Source organism: Cnephaeus nilssonii (genome assembly GCF_951640355.1).
Source record: "Cnephaeus nilssonii genome assembly, chromosome: 6".
NCBI classification, from domain to species: domain Eukaryota; kingdom Metazoa; phylum Chordata; class Mammalia; order Chiroptera; family Vespertilionidae; genus Cnephaeus; species Cnephaeus nilssonii.
In genome coordinates, this window is record NC_137077.1 from 40699315 (window position 1) to 40723764 (window position 24450).

Below are 24450 nucleotides of genomic sequence, written 5' to 3' on the forward strand. Positions count from 1 at the left end.
ACTGTGGAGAGAGGAGCAGCAGCTATTATCCTGTCCCCTTAGGGAGAATGGCTTAGAGTGGAGACTCAGAAAACAGACACACAGTAGCAATAATGTCTTTTTAGTAGATATGGCCACCTCGGCAGAGGAATAGAGGCATACAATAGGGAGATTACAACCCAGGAAGTCTTTAAAGCTCCCCGTGTAAATTGAGTGAGACTTCCATACTCTGTTAGTTTCTTCCCACGTCTTGTCCTTTTGTGCATTATGGTGGCTGCAGGAGGTGGGGGAACAAAAGGGCAAGAAGTTTGAAAGTTCTGTCTCGCTGGCATGGGAATTTTTGCTGCTGTCAAAGAGTTATTAGATCCTGCTCTGGGTTTTTAGATATGATTCACAGGGAAGGTATCACAGAGCACATTTCTTTGTAGTGGCTCTGCTATCTCAGATCATTTTGAACTACAACAAGAGAAGTTAAAAGCACATTCAGTCATGTCATTATAATCCAATAAGAGGATCTCATGTAAAAGTAGGAAGCCTTCCAGGTAGTAGTCAAAACATTATATCAAAATGCCTTGTTCACTATGATATGGTAAAGTAAATCAGATGCAGACATAGGCAATATTAAATTCTCACCTATACAATGTGCCACAGAAAAATACAGGGCAGACGTAATTTTAAGAGGCAGGTTATTAAATGTTGCATATCTTCTGATTTTTAGAGTGCAGTGGCTAAAGATGTGGCCTATTTAATTCAGAACACATCTGCATGCTCTCTGTGAGTGGTGAAAATATTTCTAACCTTTACCTAATTCACTAAATACAATAGTTCTTGAACTTTAGTATGCCTACCAATTACCTGGGAAGCTTGGTTAAAATGCAGATACTTCAGCTATTCCCCAGAGACTAATTATTATTGGGAGTTGCTGGTCAATCTATTTTATTAACAAGCACAACCAAATAATGTTAATGTAGGTGGCCCCTACACCTTATTTCTGGAAATTGACTGTGAGTATTGAAAAGTATGTTAATCATTGAATTTACAAAATATCAGTTCTTTCGATTTAGAGCAAGAACATTTTGTATCTTTTAAAAAAAATAAATAGTAAAAAAACTATAGTATTTAAATCTGTCTAGAATAGAAGGACGAACCCTGGTGCTGTTAGCAGCTGTGTGTCTTTGGGCAATCCATATGATCTCCATAACTCACTTTATCTGTAGAAGTCTCAGAGTTTTGGCAGGATCAGGTGATATATTATATAGATTAGTGATTTGTAAAAATCTTAGCACACTTGCATGTTATTGCTTCTTTACTGTACCCATGTATCTGAGGTTAGCCTGTTACCCTCAGTCCTCCCATTCATAACCTGGTTTCATTCATTTTTCTTCATCCTGATCCTTTATGTAAATCAATGACAGCACAGAGATGATCAGTTCTACTCCATACTACCTTTCCCCAATGCCTACTACAATGTTTTATTCTTCATTTACTATTACTCTGATATTTTGAGCAGCATTTTTTTTGTTTTTTGCCATCCCGGTGATTCAAAATAGTGAAAATATGACTTTACCCTTGAGAATATTAATATTATAGTATTATAGTTATTCTTATTAATCTGCTGATGGGAAGGGTTTGAGTAGAATCCCACAAATGTCTGTTTGGTTCTAAAGCTTATATGACCAAACAACCCCTCTCTTGTTGATTGACTAAGACAGTAATTCTTGGAATTGCAAATAATCAATAAATCATATTGCCTGATTTGCTCATTATTACTATTATTACTATTTCCAGTTTGCATTAACATCTTAATTTTGTAATTTTAATCAAAATAATTGTGTAAGATAGGCACCTTGTCAGTTTCATAGGGGAAATAGTTTAGAGTCAGCAGGGTCCTTCTATATTTCTTTAAATTTCAAGAGATACCTAACCACACTATACACACACTCCTAAATTTTGAGACAAAGTAGATGTTGACCTTCTACTTATTCTGCCACCTAAACGTGATGGTTTCCTGAAACTATCCGAATGAATAAACATGACTGCATCAATTATAGTCTTGTGTGACATCCTTGGCTTACATTAGCCTGTGAAAAACATGTGCTATGAATACCACAAATGGGGTTCCACTATTTTTAAGTTCCTCTGTATGCATTGTCATTTTAAAAATAAATGAGCAATTAACTTAATCATAAAACCAATGATCTAAAAAGGGGAGCTGCCAGTTTATAACATGCAGGCTGTGCTGTCAGCACTCAGTTAATGTTCACATCTTCAAACACCTTTAGATTTTCAGGTCCCTGAGCAGCTTCCAAGTCATTGCACTGCACAGTCTGCTGGTGTTATATTGACTGAAGTGTTCTGAACTTCTTTGTATGTATACTTCACACACAATCAAGTGGAAGGCCCTTTCACGGGCTAACGCAGTTGCATCAAGACCATTACACTCTATCTGCTAGTTGGGCAGGATGTGACTCTATTCTAGAACACAAGGGTGTTATTTATAACCACCTTCAGAAAATGGGTATTTTCCTTGGATGTGTGTAAGGTTATTCCCAGGTTTAGAAAGGCACATTCTTCAAAAATTTTTACTAAGTATATTTGGCCATAGCAGTAAGTTGCCAAAACATTGTTAATGACTTTTCAGAAGAACCGTTAAACAGAGACAGTAATAATTTGATGAGCGAGGTGACAGAAGTCAGTATGAGCCTAGAGACTAAGACCATCCAAAATATGCATTTATTCATCTAGAGGAAGTTGTGTCACCTATGTTTAAATTCCATGTAATAATCTGAAAATTAACTGGAAAGATGTAATATTGATATGGCAGTACTTAATGTCCATAGTGTATACAACATCCCCCTTCTAAAGGATTAGCATTTTAAAAATTCAAAACTAATTTTATCTCTGGAAAATTTTATTTATTCCACCTTACTATTTTGACTTCTGGAATGTACCAAGGACTTTTACACACACATACCCAAACACGTATCCATAACATACATGATTTAGTCCTCACATTAATTGTCTGAAGAAGGAACTTAATTTTCTATGGTCCAGACTGGGTGACTGACACCTCAGGAAGATTAAGCGACTGGGCAGCAGAGGCAGAATTTCAGAGTGAATCTGAAGATAAAACGTCCCCTGGTTTTACAGTGCAGAGTAGGAGACATTGGTGTCTTTTCTAGACTAACCTGTGCTTAACTCCAACAAGCTTCCTCTGTTTCCTGGATATAGAACTTTATAGCAAATGTTCTTTAGGTCCAGATGTAGTATAGGACCAGGTGAGCATCATGAGTAAAATTGTAGGTTAAATTTTCTTATTAACTTAGCTTTTCATGGGCTATGTTAAGGATAGATCAGGATAGATTCCTGACATATCCCAAAAATCTTTTTTTATTCTTTCTGAAACAGAGATGTGACTATTTTCTAATATATATACTACATAAAATATTATTTAGCTTTTCTCTACATATATTTAATCAATATTTCTAGGATCTTGTTTTCAATCAGTGTAAATGATTGTATAGTAATTAGTTCAATGAAATATTAGTTTATTGTCTTGATGGTACATCATTTCATTATATAGCAGTATGAAATATTTTGTGAATAATTGCTATGGCTAAATGCTTTTTAATGTATTGTTGATGCTGTTTTGAATAATTTATTTGGGTTATCCTCTGACAAATCAAAAACAAAAAACAAAAAACAGGAGAGCTAGATGATGTCTTTCCAGCTGAAAAATGAATACCTACATGTGGTGCAAATTTCTCAAAGGAGAACCCTAGCATTGCCTAAATTAAGGAGAGAAAAGTGGGGAAGAAAACAAGTGTGGGAAAAAAAAGAAGGCAAAGGAAGGAAAAGAATGTCATGCTATGTTTCCTTATTATATTTTTGTTGTTGCTTTAATGTATGAGTAAGAGATTTAATGAAGAGTGCTGGAGAAATGAAGTTGAATTGTCTTGGAAATTAATGTAGTGCCAGTACACATCAAGGACACGCCAATCACTAGACACTATTGAGCCATTGTGGGTTGGGAGATAACTGTGTCTGCAGTACCTGGTGTAAAACCTAGGCTGAGAGAATGAGAAAGCCAACGAGTTCAGGGAGCTGGCCAGCACAGTGTTGCCTCTGGGACAGGAATGCTCTCCTGTTTCTGGTCATTCTGTTATTTTGATTAGTGTGAAGCAAAAATGTCTGCTCCTGTAACTGTCACACCATTGTCAGCATTATTTGTTTTCTTCCTCTGCTATTTCATTTGCCTCCAACAGTTCAAGGCCTATGGTGGCAGGGGAGTGAGCTGTGAATTTGAGTGGCCTGTCCTCCAGGAAGAAATGGGGAAAGCAGGTTCTTCTGCATGAACAGGGAAGGGTTCAGCCTCTCTCTTCTGCCGCACTGCCCAGGGATGTGAACAGGGGGTCAGGAGTGATGGGATAACTGGTGACACAATAGAACAAATCGCCAGCAGAACACAAGTATGTGAACAAGATGTGAAAGATGCTTTTATATGGGAATAGCAAGAAACCCATTAAATGAAATAGATTACATGCTGCCAGGGTGATGACTCGCTGTCCTATTGAAATAGGCAATATTTTGGAGTGAAGGAAAAGATATGACACAGAAAAGCTCAAAATAATAATCCTTTTTTCTTTTTTGCTAAAGTGTACATATTCAATTTGAAGTACAGACTTCAAACAATACTAATAAAGTATATATTAAAATGCTGTAAAATATTGCTACTTAGAATATCATGTTCTAGAGTATATTTTAATCTCTAACAAAGACCAAAGCCCCAAGAAGAGAAATTTCTTGTTACCTACTGTCACCATTCTATTCTTATTTTAAGGAATTGAAGTTAAATTTCAGTTTGTTTCATGAAAGTGCTTGGGAATACAGTTATGGAATAACACATGTATCCTTTCATTTATTCAATAAGTATATATCAGTGACTACTTTGTGCCAGACAGTAGAGGCAAAACAATAAATCAGAGGTGTGTCCCTAGACTGACAGGCCTATTGCCTAGTAGAATAATAAGTAGATATTTATCAAATACTTTCATGGTAAACATTTTACATCTATAACCTCATGCAACCCTTATACTAGTTTCATGAAATAGACATTCTTTCCATATTTTGTACATGAGGAAAATTAGAGTGAGGTAACTTGCCCAAAGTTGCAAGCTAAAGAATGTTTGAGCCAAACTTAGAAAAAGATCTGACTTCCCCTGACCTTCCTTTTCCTTTCTTTTATCTTCCCTTCCCTTCCCTTCCCTTCCCTTCCCTTCCCTTCCCTTCCCTTCCCTTCCCTTCCCTTCCCTTCCCTTCCCTTCCCTTCCCTTCCCTTCCCTTCCCTTCCCTTCCCTTCCCTTCCCTTCCCTTCCCCTTCCCTTCCCTCCCCTCCCCTCCCCTCCCCTCCCCTCCCCTCCCCTCCCCTCCCCTCCCCTCCCCTCCCCTTCCCTTCCCTTCCCTCCCTCCCTCCCTCCCTCCTTCCCTCCCTCCCATCCCTTTCTCCCTCCCTTCCTTTTATTATTGTTGACACTATTATAGATGTCCCCCATTTCCCCCACCTTTACCCACCTCCAACCATCCCCACAACCCCTCCCTCTGGCCATCACTACATTGTTGTGAAGGGCTATGCCTGCATGCTCTTTGGCTAATCTCTTCACTTCTTTCATCCAGTCCCATCCATCCCCTCCTCTCTGACCTCTGTCAGTCTGTTCCATGTATCCATTACTCTGATCCCTTTTGACTATGCCTTGTCACTATGCCCACATTTGAGAAGGAAATGTTAAATAACATCCTTGACCTAGGAAATTCTTCTGTATTTTATTTTTAATTTCTTGAAATCACTTGCTCTGAAATCATTAGCTATGTGGACATAGCTAATCTTCCTTTAGAACTTCCTTTTAAGAACTTCCTTAAAAGAAGTTCTCCTTCTTTTCCAGAAGCCTGTAAATTTAATGACATAAAAAGACCAAAATTTTACATAACTCAGCAATATTAAAAATCTGAAGGCTACCCTCACAGTAATTATATTTATTTTTCTCTCTGGTCAATGGTGCTTCCTCTACACTCAAAACTGCAGCAGCATCCCTTCCATAGAGTTGAATATGTTTATTATTTAGAGTTATTATTTAGAATTATTTTGAGTTCTCAAATTATAACACTTTTTAAATTGGTAAATTACAATTATTTAAAATCTGATACTGCCACATTAAACTTCATATGCTTTTAATCTGCAAAATGTTTGCAAATATATAACCTAGATTAATCTTTACTAAAATAATTTTTGATTTAACACAACAGTTTGGGCATAGTTTATGTGTTTGCTTTTTCTACCTTTTTCCTCATTAAAAGAAGTCATTCTAATTAGTGTGCATAACTCAATGAGAAGAATTAGGAACCAACAGGCTAAAAAAGTACTCAATTGCACATTATTTTGAGACAAACTCTAGAAGTTATAAACAATGTTTACAGGTTTAAATAATTTTCACTTAGGTCTATATTAAAATACTAATGAAATTATACACCCATCAACAAAATAAAAAGCTAAAAATCCTTTCATAGATCACTATTGATTTCCCTGCCTCCTGAAAAAAAATGTTTCTTTATTCTTCACTTTTATATATCTGTTTTTTCTCCCCCTGATCAGCCCCACTTAATAAAAGAAATAAAATTAATTTAAAATTTAAAAGTCCAGGCTTAATGCAATTTATATAGATGTATAGTTGTCACCTTCTCACATATGTCCAAGAAAAATAAATTGATCATAAATTAACCCTGTCATTTAAAAATTTGTCTGTTGAATATTTTTTCCTTTGCAAAAATATTTTAAATATATCCTATTGCTAATTTGACCCATTTTTACTGTTTCCTCTAAGAATTCCACCAACTTTATCTCAAAATAAATGATTTTTCACTTCACAATAATCTATACAACAAAAGGGAAAATATATTTGTCCTGGCCCATGTAGTATAATAAATATTTTTGTAAGTTTCTGAAAATGCTAGGAGTCTGGCAAATCAGGATAGAGTGGTTGGATGGGAGTAAATATGGTCTAAAAACATAACAAGGATCTTTAGCATGTCATTATAATGCAAGCAATCAGTATTCATTTTATCTTCACATTATAGAAAGTGTTGAAATATTATATCTTGAACATTATAGCACTAGGTATTTTCTTTTAGGAAATGCTTTCAGGCTCATTTTTAATTTCTTTTATGATATCTAACTGTATGTCATGAGATTTTCCTAGGCTATTATATATCATTTGAAAACATGAATGAATGTCTTTTTATATTGACACTTCCATGGTATCTCAGTTGAAGAGGTCTCTTTCTATGGCCCTGGGGCATGTTGCTCTCAACAAGTTCTAGTAAGAAGCAGTTGGGTTTTGCATCCACCAAATAACTTAAACCTAAGAGTGCAGTACCTTCACCCCAATGCCCTGTCTACCACAGTCAGACCTGTGCCCACCTTGATGTTTCTTACAATGCTTTCCATTAAAGTGATTAACACGTTTCCAACCTTAATAGTACATAGATCCAAACAGCTCTCTCACTGAACTGTATACACATGCTTCCCATTGATCTGTGAACTTCTTAAGGGTAAACAAACGATGTCTTTCTTTTTTATTCATTTGTCTATATGCTTGTTCGTAGAGGTGGATTTACCACAAACATGATGAAGCTTAAGTTGTGGATCCCCTCATTTACGTGAGGTTATCCCAAGGCCCTGGGTGTAATATATAAGGCTTCACCAATATAATCACGTGCTCATAAATTTGGAGGGGATTTATAAAAGTAAGATATTCTTTTTATAGCTTAGTTTGTATTAGTAATTTTCTCCTCTTGTTCTTAAATACAGCTCTCCAACTTTTAATGATTTGGCCCCATAAATCTTAGATTCTCCCTTCCTGACATATGAGGAGCAATTATTTACATTTGTGAAATGAATAAATGAAAGAAGTGAAGGGGAACAACTTTATTATTAATTAATATATTTTAACATTTAAAAATCAGCATTCTTGGCAAAAATTTTCCACAAACCATCAACAAATAATGCTAGTGTATAATGCCTGAGTTTGCCAAAGCTCTTATACAAACAAATCATTAGTTGAATCTTTGTACCTACCAGACCTTCAGATAAATTCAATCTTTAATAAAAAAATGATATTGAAATGTTTACAACTGTGAAGTTTGTAGAAAAGATAATATGATACTCAATTGTTAAACTGTTAGAAGCTAAAACATACCAATTGATTGGCTTGCTTATGGTCATACAGTGTCAGTACTCAGAGAATCTAGTCTTTCCATTACTACATGGGGTTTACAAATGTATTTAAATAAACTAAAACATAGTCTAAAAACAAGGAATATAAAATAAGGTAAAATTAATAATGCTGTTGCACCCAAATGACAAACATTTTTCCTTCCTTTTGTTTCCCTTCTTTTCTTCTTTTCTTTCCTTGATGCAGCTTTTAATATTATCCAACTGCCATAAAGCTAAAGCTGTTTTTGAAAATTGCACATAACCTCTCTGAACACAAGATGAAAATGTGGCTGCTGGTTAGTCACCTTGTGATATTATCTTTTACAACCTGTCTATCAGGTAAGAAATACTCTTTGCAAGTTTCCATAAATAATGTCTAAATAATCAATATGTGTGTTCACTTCATTAAATCTGGTGTAGAAAATTATAATATTTTCTTTTGACACCTGGGTCATGCAAGTAAATTAATGTATATCAAGGTTAACTCTATTTTTAATTTACTTTCAATTAAAATTTCACAAGACTCAGTCAATCGTATGTAGTGGTATGCTGGTAAATGTGTAAAATCAGGATATCTGGGAAGGGGGAAAAAACACTGCTGAGTAGCATTTGTCAATTTCTGGGGGGTTAATAGTCCTACTGTAGCCTATTTCAACTTGAAAACATTTAGTGTAGTTTGAAAAAGATAGTTAACAACTCATCATTATATAGTATTTTCACTATATAGATACACTAGACTTAAATAACCTCATTAGCATAAATAAAAGTAAAATATGGCAAAATAATTAGTACTTGGTTTTTAGCTTTTGTTACCTTTCTTCTTTATTTATTTGTTAAGTTAATATAATTTATTTTATATTAACTAGCTGGTCAGTCTTATGAAAAACAATTTTAAAATAATCTAAAAAATATGTGCAGGCACATTAAGAATAACAAGGCAGTTTTAAGAATGCTGTAGTTTTTAGGACAAATAAATACTATTTTTCAAAGACAAATTTGAAGGATTCAGAAATCTTTTCTGCAAGGAGAAGTATATCATATTTTTCTCTGAAGCAGCATGTTTTCTAACAATCAGTTTTTCTAATACCTCCATCTCTATTACCTTAACTAAGTAAATACTTGAGTTGCTATTAATTCAAGACATAAATGGATTCTATCATTTATCAATCCCCATTGATTGCTTAATGCTGACCTAATGGACATTCTATTGTATCCTATTTATTATTAAAGAAATTAAAAATGCTATTTTATTTTGGGGAGTAATTATTATGACTTAAGAATCCCAAAAAATCTATAATTTAAGCAGTACTTAACAATTTTAATGACATTGATATAACAACAGAAATTATACATATATATTTGTATGCATATATACATATATTGTGCAAATATAATAAAGAAAAATTTTTGTGGTAGGGTTATTGTCACTGTCTTATGAATTAAATAAAACTAAAATAATTTTATTAGTACTAAATATTCATACTAATTTTGTTTACCATAAATTTTAGCACTACAACTTTAAACTGCAAAGACAAATGTCTGCAAAGCTGTTTTGATACTTTAACCTTAATAGTAAAGGACTGGTAATCTCATTTCATTAACTAGTACCTCAGTAGTTGAGTAATATTTGAAACCACAACTTGAAGAGTTGCTTTGGGATTAAAATCTTTTTTCTTTCATTTTTAGAGTTTACATGGCACAGAAGGTATGGTCATGGAGGTAAGTTGATGAAAGGGTAAATTTTAAAAATAACTTTCTTCAAATGAATCATATCTCATCTCTGTTTCAAGCTACCAACTCTATAAACTTAAAGCCAAATGGTTAACGTTAAACCCCATGGGAATTTTGAAAGAAGCTTTATCTGGAGTCATAAGGCAACATGTTTGATTGCCAAAATGAATGAATGGATACAATATCTAATAGTATATTCTAATACCATATTAGAGCAGTGATGTTCAACCTTTTCCATCCCATGTCATACATAAACTAATTACTAAAATTTTGAGGCACACCAAAAAAATATATTTTTTTGCTGATCTGACAAAAAAAATAGGTATAATTTTGGTGGCTATTTTGGTGCTGGCTGTTGCTATTTTTTTATATGACAGTCTAAGGGAAAAGAGGTCCATGCCCCTGACTAAATAATCAGGTATTGCATGTTTTAAAAATTCTTGAGGCACAGGAGTTGAAAATCACTGTCTTAGAGTCTTGCAACAGATGGAAAATATTCAATGTGGCCTGTGTTGTTCTTGTATTCTTTATAACAATCTTATGCTATTAAATTTTGGAACAATATTTTAAATATTATAAAAACCTAACTTATTTTTAATAAGTTAAAAAATTTAACTTATTAAACATTGCTGAGAGAGAGAGAGAGAGAGAGAGAGAGAGAGAGAGAGAGAGAGAGAATTAAAAGTAATGGACTTAGAAGCTTAAGATTCAGTTTAAGAAGAAGTCCAAAGATATTGCAAAATGTATTGTTTGTTATTATATATTATAATTAACAACCCTATGTAGACCTACTTCAACCACTGAACAGTTCTTGCCAGAAATAGAGGCAGTATGATATGGTGAAGAAAACAGAGTCCAGAGTAAGACCAACCTGGGAGTTGCATTTGCAACCTGGTATTCACTCACGATGTAATCTTGTTAAACTATTCACCTTCTATTAACCTCAACTTTCCAATATGTAAAAGTCACAGGATTCTTATGAGAACTTAAAACTAAGAAAAAGATGTGACAATAGATTCTAGCACAGTAACTATATAATAGGTGCTCAATAAGTATAGTAAAACTGGTAACATAAAAGCCACTGCTCTATAGGGAGGAGAGCGAATACTCAGGAAGAATCACTGAGCAACCATGACTACAACTTATATGATGCAGCTAGGATATTCATGCCCGGATATTCATAAAAAGCAAGGATATTTATAGAGAGCTTCCACTTTTAGGTGGCTATAAGGATTAAGAGAAAGGAAAGTCTTAGCCTGAATTTCACCAAAGCTATTTTTGTTTCCACCTCATTAGTCGGGAATCACCACATGTAGGCTATATAAAGATCATTAACTGACTTAAAGAATCTTACCATAGAATAGGGAATAAGAAAAGTTAAGTAACAGATTTATAAGAAAAATATAAAAAACAATTTAGCCCTAGCTGGTTTGGCTCAGCGGATAGAGTGTCCACCTGCGGACTAAAAGGTCCTGGGTTCAATTCCGGTCAAGGGCACATGCTGGGGTTGTGGACTCTATCCCCAGTAGGAAGCGTGCAAGAGGCAGCCAATCAATGATTATCTCTCATAATTGATGTCTAATCTCCCTCTCCCCTCTCCCTTCCTCTCTGAAATCAGTAAAAATCCTATATAATAAGAGAGGAATATGCTAATTATCTGTTATGCCTTGAGGCATAATGACCAACCGCATAATGACCAGATCAGGGATCTGCAGGAGGGGGCAGGGCAGCAAGATATGGCGGGAAGGGAGGAGGGGGATAGGGGGAGCTACAGGAGGGTGGGGCTGCGAGCAAGGAGCTACAGGAGGGCAGCAGAGAGCTACTGGCGCATGGATTCGTGCGCAGGGCTACTAGTATATAGTATATAAAAAACACTTTAACTACTTTGAGGAATTAAGAAATATTTAATGCTGGAGGTAGTAGGTATTTTAAATGTTAGAAATGGAGCTAATCTTAGAGGAAGTAGCACAAATGAAAGTACAGGGATGGGAAAATATGGGGTGTGTTAGGTCGGTATTTTAAAGAACACTTGTTCTGCAGGTTGTTCATAGGAATTATATTAGAAAGGACATAATTGTTCATTTAATTTGGGAAAGGCTAGTTCATTAAAGTTTAACAGTTTATTATGAACTTTAGATAGTACTTAAACTACTTATATAATAAGGATAATACATGTGTTAGTTGCCTAGGACTGCTATCCACAAACTGAGTGGCTTGGAAAAACAGAAAATAGTCTCACAGCTCTGGAGACTGGAAGTTCAAAACCAGTGTTACCAGGGCCGTGCTCCCTCTGAACCTGGAGGGAAGGCCCCTCTGAACCTGGAGGGAAGGCCCCTCTGAAACTGGAGGGAAGGCCCCTCTGAACCTGGAGGGAAGGCCCCTCCCTGGCCCCTCCCAGCTTCTGTGCCCTCAGACATTCCCAGGCTTACGGCAGCATACAAACACAGACATTATGGTAGGTGTGAGAAGATCCCCAGACAGTGATGCAAAACACAGGGTTTAGAGGCTTCAGGGGTGGACCATTATGTCAAAGAAGTGGTTGCTATGAAGAAATGCGGTTGGCTCTTCTTGGGCGGGTAAAGCCATGCAAGAGAAAATTTAGTCAACCTTCCTGCTAACCTGACCTAGTCTTTGTTCTAATGAGTGATTGCTGCACGTTCTTGAGGCCAACTCCTTCCCATTTTAGTTATGATAAATTACTATAGTTTACCTATTACCCGCAATCCGATCCTAACAGATTGGGGCACCAGAGCATTTAAAGCTCCAGTCCTAAATGTCCTTGTTCTCTCACCGGTGATGAAAAGCTGACAGCAGAGAAGAGCCTGCACTGTCTGGAAGAAGTATGCTTTGAGAGAGTTGAAACAGTTACTGTATTTCAAGAGAGCTTGTAACACAGTCCATAACCCTGTTATAGCATTGTAAACACTGTAAAAATTCCAATATTAGACTGTTCAAGTTTTGTCACCATTGCTTTTTTCTAATAGATTTTTCTCCCTGAGACTCTTTTTGCAATAAATATAATTATGTAAGATTATGTTTGATAACCAACAGATTGAGATGACATTACAGAATGAGAAATAGAATTTGTTTCAAAATGGATGTAAAATGAATAAAAAATTACTCTCGAGCATGAATTGTAATTACAATTTCCAGAAATGACATAGAATAGCAAGATGACAGTGGGCCATTTCCACACAGTGAGAGGTGAAGCATCCCATTTTAGATTGTCCAACTACCTGATGATAATAATCTCGAAGCGGAGAATGGTGTGGGAAGAAGCAGGAGACTTTGCAGCTCACACACATTTGTAAATTTGACAGCAAATATTCATCTATGACTTCTTTCTTTCGTGTTAATCTTTTTGTGAAATGAACTTCCTCCTGCAATAACTTATAACCATATTGTAGAAAATAAATGAATTTGCATTAAGAGCAGATTAAATAGTGTGATTTTAGTTTTTTTCTTCAATTACGTGAGAAAAGTCACTTATAATTTTATTCTACTTTTCAGAAGATCCTACCCACTAAGAAAAAGGGCATATACTTTAAAAATAATAATATATATTGAAAACATGATACCTATTTGTTTTTTTAATTTCTTGTGTCCTTTAACTCCATATGCTTCCAAAGCATTATAATTTGTCATCTAATTTTTCCATGGCTCTAGAAAAAAAAATCAATAGGTGACTGAATCTTTTGTCAGTAGAGAGTAAAATGTTTGCATTGGTGGATCCTTTGCAAAGCCTAGTAAGTTCTTTCCCTTCATCTGAGCATCCTAGTTGAGCTAACAGAGTGATGACCTCAGACACTCTTTGGGAGGGTTAGGAAGTTGGCATTCAGAGGTTCACACTGAGCATGTCAATGCAATTCAAAAACTTGTTTTGAGTAATTTACCTTTCTAGGGTCCAAACAAGTTCTTAAAATAAAATGTATACAGCAATTACTAACCTACTTATTAGAATACATTATTTTCATAGAAATGAAAAAATTTAAAAAAGCAAGGGACCTATATTTATAAAATAATACTTACCAAAAACACTAATGTGATATAAAGTGTTCTGCTTTTTGATCTAGAAAATGAGCAAAGGAACATAAATTAAATATAAGATTTTCTCAACATGGAAAATAAATTCAATAACATGTTGGAAATTAATTTCATATTTTTATCTCCTTAATGTTTAATTATCTGTTCCTATAAAGGGCAGATGGGAGTGGAGTATTTGGAAATATCCTATATAATAAAAGGCTAATATGCAAATTGACCGAACAGCAGAATGACCGGTCACTATGACATGCACTGACCACCAGGGGGCAGACGCTCAATGCAGGAGCTGCCCCCTGGTGGTCAGTGCACCAGAAGCCAGGCTCATGGCTGGCGAGCGCTAAGGATGTCTGACTGCCAGCTTAGTTCCACTTCGAATGGAGAGTGGGACTAAGATGGCAGTTGGACATCCCTCGAGGGCTCCTGGACTGCGAGAGGGCACAGGCCAGGCTGAGAGACCCCCCCTGAGTGCACAAATTTCGTGCACCGGGCCTCTAGTATACATATAATTTGTCATCGAGAGGGAAAATAACATTAATTGCTGATTATAAGCCAGGTATAGTCCTGTCTTACATATATCGTCTCAAAATAACTATCACAATAATCTAATGAGATATATTTTATTATTCTCCCCATGCTATGGAGGTTAATAAGTAGGCTGGGAGAGGCAGTGTTAAACATGACCAAGGCAAGATTTAAATGACTTAATTAAGCTGTTTGTTAAGGGAAATGAACAAAGCTCTCATCCTCAAGGTTGATGTTAGAGCAGACACAATAAATTGGAGAAGTGAGCCATAGTTTGGATCTAGAAAATATATTACAGTGATCCCATGTAAGAATATTCCTGTTTTCTAGCCATACATATCAGTATTAATTCATTTGGGACATATGACTCTTAGCTCTGTTCTATAAATGCTGTCATATTGATGACGTGGAATGATTCTCTTCCCCTCCAATGGCTGTGAGGTATTCCTCTTCTTGTCCAGAGAGGATGCAGTGTCAGGAACAACTGCTTTCCAACGTGTATATTTTTGTGATGGATTTTAAACCAGTTGGCCAGTTCCCATATTCATGTTAATTTGTTGATTGTTCTAGATGTTGCTAAGTACCTGTGTTGGTCACATGTTTGGGAAAAAAATAAGAATTGACCCAGGAAAGGAACTAATTTCCCCAGAGCATCTAGAAATTAATTTATTCTGCTGTTCAAAAGTTGTTAAGTTCTTATTTATTGCAGATACTAGACAGATAGCAAAGAAGAGTATTATACCAAGATTATGGACATAGCCACCTGTCCCCAAGTATTTACAATCTAGTGGAACAGAAAGCTATCAAACAATAGTGCTAGCCAGTTTGGTTCAGTGGATAGAGCATCAGTCCTAGGACTGAAGAGTCTTGGGTTTGATTCTGGTCAAGGGCATGTTCCTCTGTTGCAGGCTTCACCCCTGGCTCTGGTGGGGGCGTGTTTGGGAGGAAACCAATTGATGTGTCTCTCTCACATCAATGTTTCTCTCTCTCTGTCTCTCCCCCTCCCTTTCACTCCCTCTAAAAATCAATGGAAAAATATCCTCGGTTGAGGTTTAACAACAGCAACAACAAAGAGAATCCCATGATAGGTACCATATGCTGGACAAAGAGTTATGGGAATACAAATGAGCTAGGCCAGCTGAAATGTGGCTTTTTGAAGGAGTGGACTCTATGGCTAAGTCATAAAGGACCGCACAAATGTTGATGCTGATTGTAGAAAAGAACCTCCCGTGCAAAGCTCAGAGGCATGGAAACATGGCTGTTTGAGGAGCTGTGTGCAGTTAAGCATGGCCACACAGAGTGCTTTGGGAGAAATGCTGAGAGAGGGGCAGGAACATTTTTTAAATAAAAACCTAAATGTTTTCCTCAGGATTATAGAAGCAAATTATCTTCAGTCTGAATAAAAATAGAGATTCTGTGATTCTGACTTTTTTTTTTCTAAAAAACTTTTTTAATGTTCCCAAATTTATTTTATTTTTTTACTTATAAACCAGCACAATGTAAAATAATTTCATTTTCCTTACAGTTTCTGAGGAAGACAAAGGATTTGGACCAATTTTTGAAGAGCAACCAATTAATACCATTTATCCAGAGGAATCACCAGAAGGAAAAGTTTCACTCAACTGTAGGGCACGAGCCAGCCCTTTCCCAGTTTACAAGTAACGTACTGCACTTCTTTTTTTCCAAATGGTGTAGTGAACTAGGGATTACAGGTTAGCATCTGTGACCAGTACCAACTGAGACAGCTGTGCTATAAGGCTTTCTACAAAGTCCAGGGACTTTAACAAAAATGTTGGCAGACAAGTGATTTTTAAAAAAGTTGTTAAATGCCTAAATAGATAGTAATTTTCTTAAACATATGCAAATAAATAATTTGCTTACTATTTTCTGCAAAAATAAAGCCAGTGCCATTTGACATTATCAATTTAAAAATTGTGTGATGGAAATCATACTAATCATGCAAAAGGTTCTATGGAGATCATGCACATGTGAAGATAAAATGTTCTTATATGTATTGACCTAGATAACTTATACCTACAAATGATGGATAACATTTCTATATTAACTTCATTTAAAGTGCTTGCATAAATAATTCTAGAAAGCTACACATTTTTTTCAATAGTCTCGAATATATATCCAGACAACACAGCACATTTCTTAAATGTCTCTACCTATTGAACAATCTATATAAATCTTTTTTTTTTCTATTTTTATGGGGTACCTATTGATGATATAACAAATAACTTTAAAAAAATGTAACAATGGGTTTTCCTGCTTCGGATGATTCAGAAAAATATATTAACAGTTTCTAGCCTGATGCAAAAAATAAGATTCAAAAATTAAACAGATGCCAATGGATTTGAATTTCACGTATGGAATGGTTCCATGAAGACAAAGCAAGTGATTGATGGAGAAATTGGGGCTCTAGTATGTTAATGTCACCTCACTTAATTGAAGGTTGTCATTAAACAAGGTTGATTTTAATAGTAGATTTTTTTTCCTGGATATAAAATTGACTTTTCTATTGTTATAAAAAGTTGTTATCAAAGAGAATACCACTTTCCCCCCCATTTAATTCTAATTGAACTCATTTTTACTTGCCTCTGGCTATATCAAAATTATTCTTAAAACAAAATACATGAATTTAGAAACCACATCCCTATCCCTTTGAAATTATTTTTATTGTTTCAATTTCATGCATGGGAGTGCAATATAAGTATATATGTTATAAATTATAAATTATACGTTTGTTTTGAATATATTTGATGGGCTAGACTTATTCTACCCTTAAGCCATACATAATGGGAATTTATGGACATGGAATAGTATCACCAACAGGAGCTGTAGAGGAGATCTAATCCAAGCACATGATTTTATAGGAGAGGAAGCTGAGCCCTGAATAAGTAAATTGACTTTCTTCAAAGTGAGTAAATCACAGACCCAGGACTGAAACACAGGTTTTGTGATTTTCAAAGAAACGTGTAATTTTTAGTATGCATCTTTCTAGATCGTTTGACAGCATCTCAAAAGCTATTTCCGTGGTTCTTATTCTGTGACTTTGTGTCCTTGACATGCATACATGGAACCTTAGCAAATCAGCCTCCAGGCTGGAAAGGAAGCAACAACACACAAGTTGTTGCAGAGTGTTCTAAAAACACGAGCTCCTCCTTGCCGCGCCCCACTGCCACCCCTATCCCCCACAAAGACAGTAGAAGCAAAGCTTTGTATAACTAAAGTTTTGTACATTGCAATTAGCAACTCCCTATTTCCCCCTCCCTCCAGTCCCATTAAGTGTTCTTACCAAAATTTTAAAAGTAAAGATAAGAAGCAAAACTTCGCTTGGCAAATACCCCTCCCACAGGTGGCACAGCACAGAAGTTGCCAGGACAAGTGTGGCCTGACTACACATTAATGTAGAGAGCTGGCAGGGAAAAGCAGATGTCTCGTTTGTTATGAAAGCTGTCTGCCGTCGACAGCATAATTAGAAAAAAATTTAGCTAAGGATTTAGTTTGTCTGATGGGAAAGAACATTTGAAGTTTTAAAAATTTACTTAATATTTGGGGCAAGTCTTGCTGACCTTGGTAATCCTGCAATTTGTCCTTCACATGGTAGTTTTATATCTGTGGCACGTACTGTGATAATTTGTTATTCATGGTAACATCCTGAAAGGTACAATGGGGAACTTTGCCTTCCACTTACCTGCCTTAAGGGTTTTGTTAACTTTCCTTGTTCTCCCAATAACAAGGACTCAGATAAAATTGCATTTAACGATGTGTGAAAGGGATTGCAACAATGTTGTGGGTGTTTCTGAAAATTAAATAGACCTGTGAACTTACCCAAACACAGCAAAACTTGATTATTATATGACATCAAAGGCAGAATCAGATCCCCTGGGAGGAAGTTAAGGCAATAAACAAAAATCTGGAGTCAACATACTGTTTTGGGGAAAGAAACAAAACAAAACATAACAACTGGAACTGGCCAACAGGGAAACCAAATGCTAAGCAATTTGACATTGGATGGTTAAACAGAGACAAGAGTGCCATCAGGTGGGAAGGGAGAGGATTTTATTGGGTTGCAATTTGGTAATTTTTTAAAACACAAAGCAAGGTTTTTCCGTGTTTGCTTTGAAATCACCTGCTACCTTGTAAAATTTAAAACTAAGAATGTTCCAAATATTCTTAGGCCTCTTTGGCAAGATTCTGACCCTAATCAGAACTGTGCCAGGAAATAACTGCAACCATAGCCCCTATTTGACCATAGCTCTTATCTTACAAATGTTTAAAAATATTTTTTTATTGATTTCAGAGAGGAGGGGAGAGGAGAGAGAGATAGAAACATCAATGATGAGAGAGCATTGATCAGCAGCCTCCTGCATGCCCCCTACTGGGGATCCAGCTGGCAACCTGGGCATGTGCCCCTGAACTGAATCGAACCCAGGACCCTTCAGTCCACAGGCTGACACTCTATACACCGAACCAAACCAGCTAGGGCGATAGCTCTTATCTTATAGCACTGTGGAAGACAAGGAACCTTAAGGATGAACCCTGATACAGAATGACTATAAAATTATGCAGGTGGGCAGCTAAATTGAAAACTACTGTCCACATGCATTCTTCTTATCATCCCACTGAGAAAGTTGGATTCCTATTTCTAGTCAATTTATTTATAACATAATCCCCATATCTACAATACTACATCTGTGGCTTGGAAATCAAAACTCCATTGATTTTTATCATTTTCAAATTATGTGATAGACCTCTATGGTCAGATTATGACATTTACTGAGAAAATCCTGATTTCAATTAGTTTGTTTTATTGAAAAATTAGTTGGATATTAAAATAAAATACTGACATGTTGTTTTATATTTTATTTCTGTCAGAGTAATTATTTTAATATTTCAATACCATCCCTATGTATGCATGAATTGAACTAGTGCATAGATGGGCATCATTTATAAACCATGTATATCAGCTAAGGAACCAATTTATCTAGAAAATTAAATATAGTATTTGTCCTTTGGGATGCTTCATGAAAAAAGTGGAACTATTTCATGCACTCGAACATTTACCTTTCTGTGCCTGAGCTAAATTATAAATCATGAGCCCAGAATATGCAATTATAGTGTATAAAGAAATACCACAGTGAGCCATCTATTTAATTGCCTGAATTCACAATGAGCTGTCCCCATATTATTTTAGAACGATATTAGCTGTGCAAAGTTCAATTTAATGAAATGTATTTCTTTTTCTCATAGATGGAGAATGAATAATGGGGATATTGATCTGACAAGTGATCGGTACAGTATGGTAGGAGGAAACCTTGTTATCAACAACCCTGACAAACAGAGAGATGCTGGAGTCTACTACTGTTTAGCATCAAACAACTATGGGATGGTCAGGAGCACTGAAGCCACCCTGAGCTTTGGATGTAAGTAATTGTAACCTTACAAGGCACAAGTATGTGTAGGTGGAGTAAAACTTAGATGTTATCATAAGAGTTCAGCAAGAGGAGCAATAAGGAAGAAAGGAAGTGAGAGGAAGTGTCCATAGATGGGTCTAATGTGATTAGTGGGCCTTAATTGTGTGTAGAGGAAAAAAAATGCAGGAGAGCAAAGCATCCTGAGAGGTATTATAAATGCACTTGAAATAGTGAAAGGTAACAATAGAAAATAAGCTAAGGCCATATTCTGAAAGATCTTGAATAAGTTTGTAAAAATTAGCATCATTGGAAATGTTTTCTCAATGGGGGTGATGCCACTCCAAAGGGAGTGAAAGTTGGTTCTTGGTGGGGAGAAACCATCTTGGATATTACAGCATACTGGTTTGTGGCTCTCCAAAATGCAATCCTACCTGACAAAGTTTCACCCCTTAATATTTAATTTATTTCACTGTGAATAAATTAAAGCATAATTTAATCAAATCAATTGTTTTAAATTTAAATTAAATTAATTTCTCTTTGGGTGAGTAATAATAAAAAAATATTTTGAGAAACACTGTGCTGAACTAACAGTTAGAAGTTGTTCTGAGGGATATTGTGCCTTGGGAGAGGAGCTGGACTCCAGGTGCTGCAGTATGTGAGTGTATAGGTCAGCATTTACATCTTTTGAAAAATTGATTAGAGGATGAAAATGATGTTTTAAGAGGATCCACATGGTAGTGATTACTAGGAGGCAATGAAACAGGGTCAGGAAATAGTCAGATTAAATTGGGTGTGACAACAGTGGAACTGTAAGTAATAAATAATCCTTGTAGAAATAATCGACTGATTCCATTGCAATTAACTAAATATGTTTTATTTTTTAAGTATATGTTTGTTGATTTCAGAGAGGAAGGGAGATGGAGAGAGAGATAGTAATATCAATGATGAGAGAGAATAATGGATTGACTGTCTCTTGCATGTGCCCTACTGGGACTGAGCCCTCAACCCAGGCAGGTGCCCTTGACTGAAATTGAACCCAGGACCCTTCAGTCCACAGGCCGACACGCTATTCACTGAGCCAAACTGGCTAGGGCAACTAAATATATTTTAAAAAGGAAGTCTAATCAAAGGGTAGAAACATTCTGTTCTATTTAAAAAATGGGATGGGAGCAAATAAAACCAATTTAAAGGGTTGTTGGAAGCATTTAAATGGTTGCTTTACATGCAGAGGTTATGATAAGTTATCTATGTTGAAATATCAACTAAGTATCTGAGGATTGGAATAGCATTCAAATGAGACATTAGGACTAAATATGATGATATTTAGTTTTTTATGGGCAAAGGTAAGAATTAGGAGGATGACTTTTCAGAGATATAAATATATTGAGAGAAATAACAATTAGATTTTATTTATTTTTTAAATATATTTTATTGATTTTTTACAGAGAGGAAGGGAGAGGGACAGAGAGTTAGAAACATCGATGAGAGAGAGACATCGATCAGCTGCCTCCTGCATACCCCCCAATGGGGATGTGCCCGCAACCAAGGTACATGCCCTTGACCAGAATCGAACCCGGGACCCCTCAGTCCGCAGGCCGACGCTCTATCCACTGAGCCAAACCGGTTTCGGCAACAATTAGATTTTATAATTTTAGTACTGATGACAGATACGGAATGAGGCAGGGTGGCAACAGAATGAGCTCCCGTAAAACTAATGAAGAATCAAATAGTAGAGCATGCAGAAACCAAGCAAAATGTGAGTTCCAAATACATAGGGAAGAGTAAAAGAAATTAGAATGGAGGAAAACGCAGAATTTGAAAAGGACCAAGAGATTGCTGACCTTCAAGTTTCTCACCTAGGATCCTGCATTTCACCCTAATTCCTTCTCCACCTTGGAATCCTACCTCAGAAAGGGAAATATACCTTTCAAATGAGTCCATGTCTCTAAGTTTATTGCTTTCTTTGGTAGATCCCTGGTTTTGTCTGTTATCCTTGTATTTCCAGATATTCTTATTGAGCGTTTTACTAAAGGTGAAGCAAACGTTTAGGATATCTGGAATCTTTAGGGTTGTCAGAAGAGTTATGTAGGCTACTACCAGTATCTGTAAGCTCAGGTTCTCCACAGAAGTCTTCTGTAGTGCATATAAATCTACCACCTAGAAACAGGGAATTGACTTTGGCTTCACCAATCCACCTGAGAAGAACCATCCAAAGTGAGTTAGCAGGTGAAAGGTGAACTTCAATCACTATCTCTCTCTATTGACCAGAGAGAGTGAATACTTCCTTCTTGCTTTCATAATTAGATCTTGATCCTTTCCCACCTGAGGAACGTCCTGAGGTCAGAGTGAAAGAAGGAAAAGGAATGGTGCTTCTCTGTGATCCTCCATACCATTTTCCAGGTAACTTTGTCTATGACTGTGAGCCTCTATGGAATGAAATGGGCAAGCTTTAATTTTCTTAACAACGATGGTACATTTATAATGAAATTGGACTCAATATTTGCATAATCTTATAACATGTACTAGTGGTTGGAGAGGGTGTTTTCTTTGGTTCTTTAATTACTTGGCCCTTATCCCAAAGATTTATGATTGTTTCTGTTTATAAATAATATATAGGGTGTCCCAAAAAATGTATACACACTTTGACAGCTGATAGCTCAATTTTAAAAATGAAATGTATTTTAATAAACACTGCCTTTATAATTATTCAAAGTGTGTATATAAATTTTGGGGACACCTTATATATGTTAGATTGTGTTCCCATTAATATTTCTGTTACACTGGAGAAAATATGGTTTTCTACAAATTACTCCTGAAATAGAATGGTACTGAGGAGTGATGTGTAATCAGTCATTTTATTAACAATTTAACATCTACAATATACTGTGAACTGTAATTAAACACAAGAAAGGGATAAAGGCATAATAAATAGTAACCGCATTAGGAGCACCAATCTGCAAGAATAATTATCTAATTTAGAAGGGAGATAAATTAAGTGTCATCTGTTACAAGATTCAATCTTTGAATACATGTTTTCAGCAATTTGATATGGCTGTAATAAAAGCTGCCCAAGTTGAATATTTCATATATTTTCTTTTTCGTTGTTACTGTTAATCCTCATCCGAGGATATATTTTCATTGTTTTTTTAGAGAAAATGAAAGGGAGAGGAAGAGAGAGAGAGAAACAGAGAGCGAGAGAGAAACATCGATGTAAGAGAGACACATCAATTGGTTGCCTCCCTCACACACTCCACTGAAGGATGGGGATTGAGCCTGCAACTAAGGAATCGAACCTGGGACCTTTCAGTCCATGGGCTGACGCTCTATCCATTGAGCCAAACTGGCTAGGGCTTCATATATTTTCAATAATTTTCACTTGTTTTATTTATTATATCTGTCTTGAGATAATACGTAAATACCACTTTTTCACACTGGAAAACTGCTTTGTATGTTTTATATTCTTATAGTTCTAATATTATGCCGTAAATTGGACTGGGATCAAACCTGCAGCCTTGGCATATGGGGACAAACCCAACCAACTGAGCTAACTGGCTAGGGCTGGTCCTCAGTATGTATTAAATAAGTGGAGAATTCTCATTGGGCATTAAATCAGCCAGTCCAATACTCATGTTCCTACAAATATCATCATGATAATTTTACTGACCTAGTTTTTGTCCCTTAAAAGTTCAAATATTAAAACATTATTCCATTCTTCTTCACCCATTTCTTATCGGGGGAACACAAAACACAATCTTAAATTTTAGAGAAACTGAATAAGAGCGTGGTTAAATAGGCTGACCAAAGTTAGTTAGTCTAGAATTAAAATGCAGGTCTCCATCTTCACATAACTACTGAGTACTCAGACTATTCTGAATGCATTTGTGTGTGCTGTTTTGAAAGCAGTGTAAGTTAAGAAAAATTTTTTTGTAAGAAAATCTATATTTTTCTTTACTTTTTATTTTTTTGGAATTCAATTGTAACCAGAAATCATGGCAAAATATTGAGTTATGTTTTTAAATGAGACTAGGAAAGAATTATTTCACAAATCATACATATTTACAGTGTGTTTTACAATTTACTCCAATATTATTTTGGAGCAAAGATTACATGCCATATGTTTTGCCCAATTTCAAGAACCCAGCTTAGCAATTTAAGCTGTCCCCTAAGTTTCTTCCTATCTTGATACCTCTGTGGTTTCTACCTGACCCTAAATCAGCATAAGGATAACTATTAAAATGATTGAATTATTCACAGATATAAATGTCCAGAAAGATATATTCTAACAATAACTCTACATTGGAGAATTATGATGGCTTAATATTTTTTTCTCTTTAAACTCTATCTATACTTTCTATTTATTTTGATAATACCAGTGTACCACTTCTGTCATTTAAAATTTAAAATCAAGAAGAAGCATAGTGTAATCATCTTCATTTACTTCCCTGATAGTATAAGTTGCTGAAGAAAATTACATAGCTAATCTAA

General features: G+C 35.7%; 1 protein-coding gene across 3 annotated transcripts in view; it reads left to right on the plus strand.

Moving 5' to 3' along the window:
* The window catches only part of CNTN1 (contactin 1), a gene marked incomplete at its 3' end in the record, with an annotated part of 284949 nt that overhangs the window by 146687 nt on the left and 113812 nt on the right, over nucleotides 1-24450 (plus strand). For all 3 annotated transcript variants that reach the window (XM_079773428.1, XM_079773427.1, XM_079773429.1), the window contains 5 exons: nucleotides 8451-8584; nucleotides 9932-9964; nucleotides 16068-16200; nucleotides 19802-19974; nucleotides 22270-22365. In XM_079773428.1, the coding sequence (XP_079629554.1) occupies nucleotides 8524-8584; nucleotides 9932-9964; nucleotides 16068-16200; nucleotides 19802-19974; nucleotides 22270-22365 (496 nt within the window). In that variant the 5' untranslated portion in view covers nucleotides 8451-8523. The remainder of the gene's footprint in view (nucleotides 1-8450; nucleotides 8585-9931; nucleotides 9965-16067; nucleotides 16201-19801; nucleotides 19975-22269; nucleotides 22366-24450) is intronic.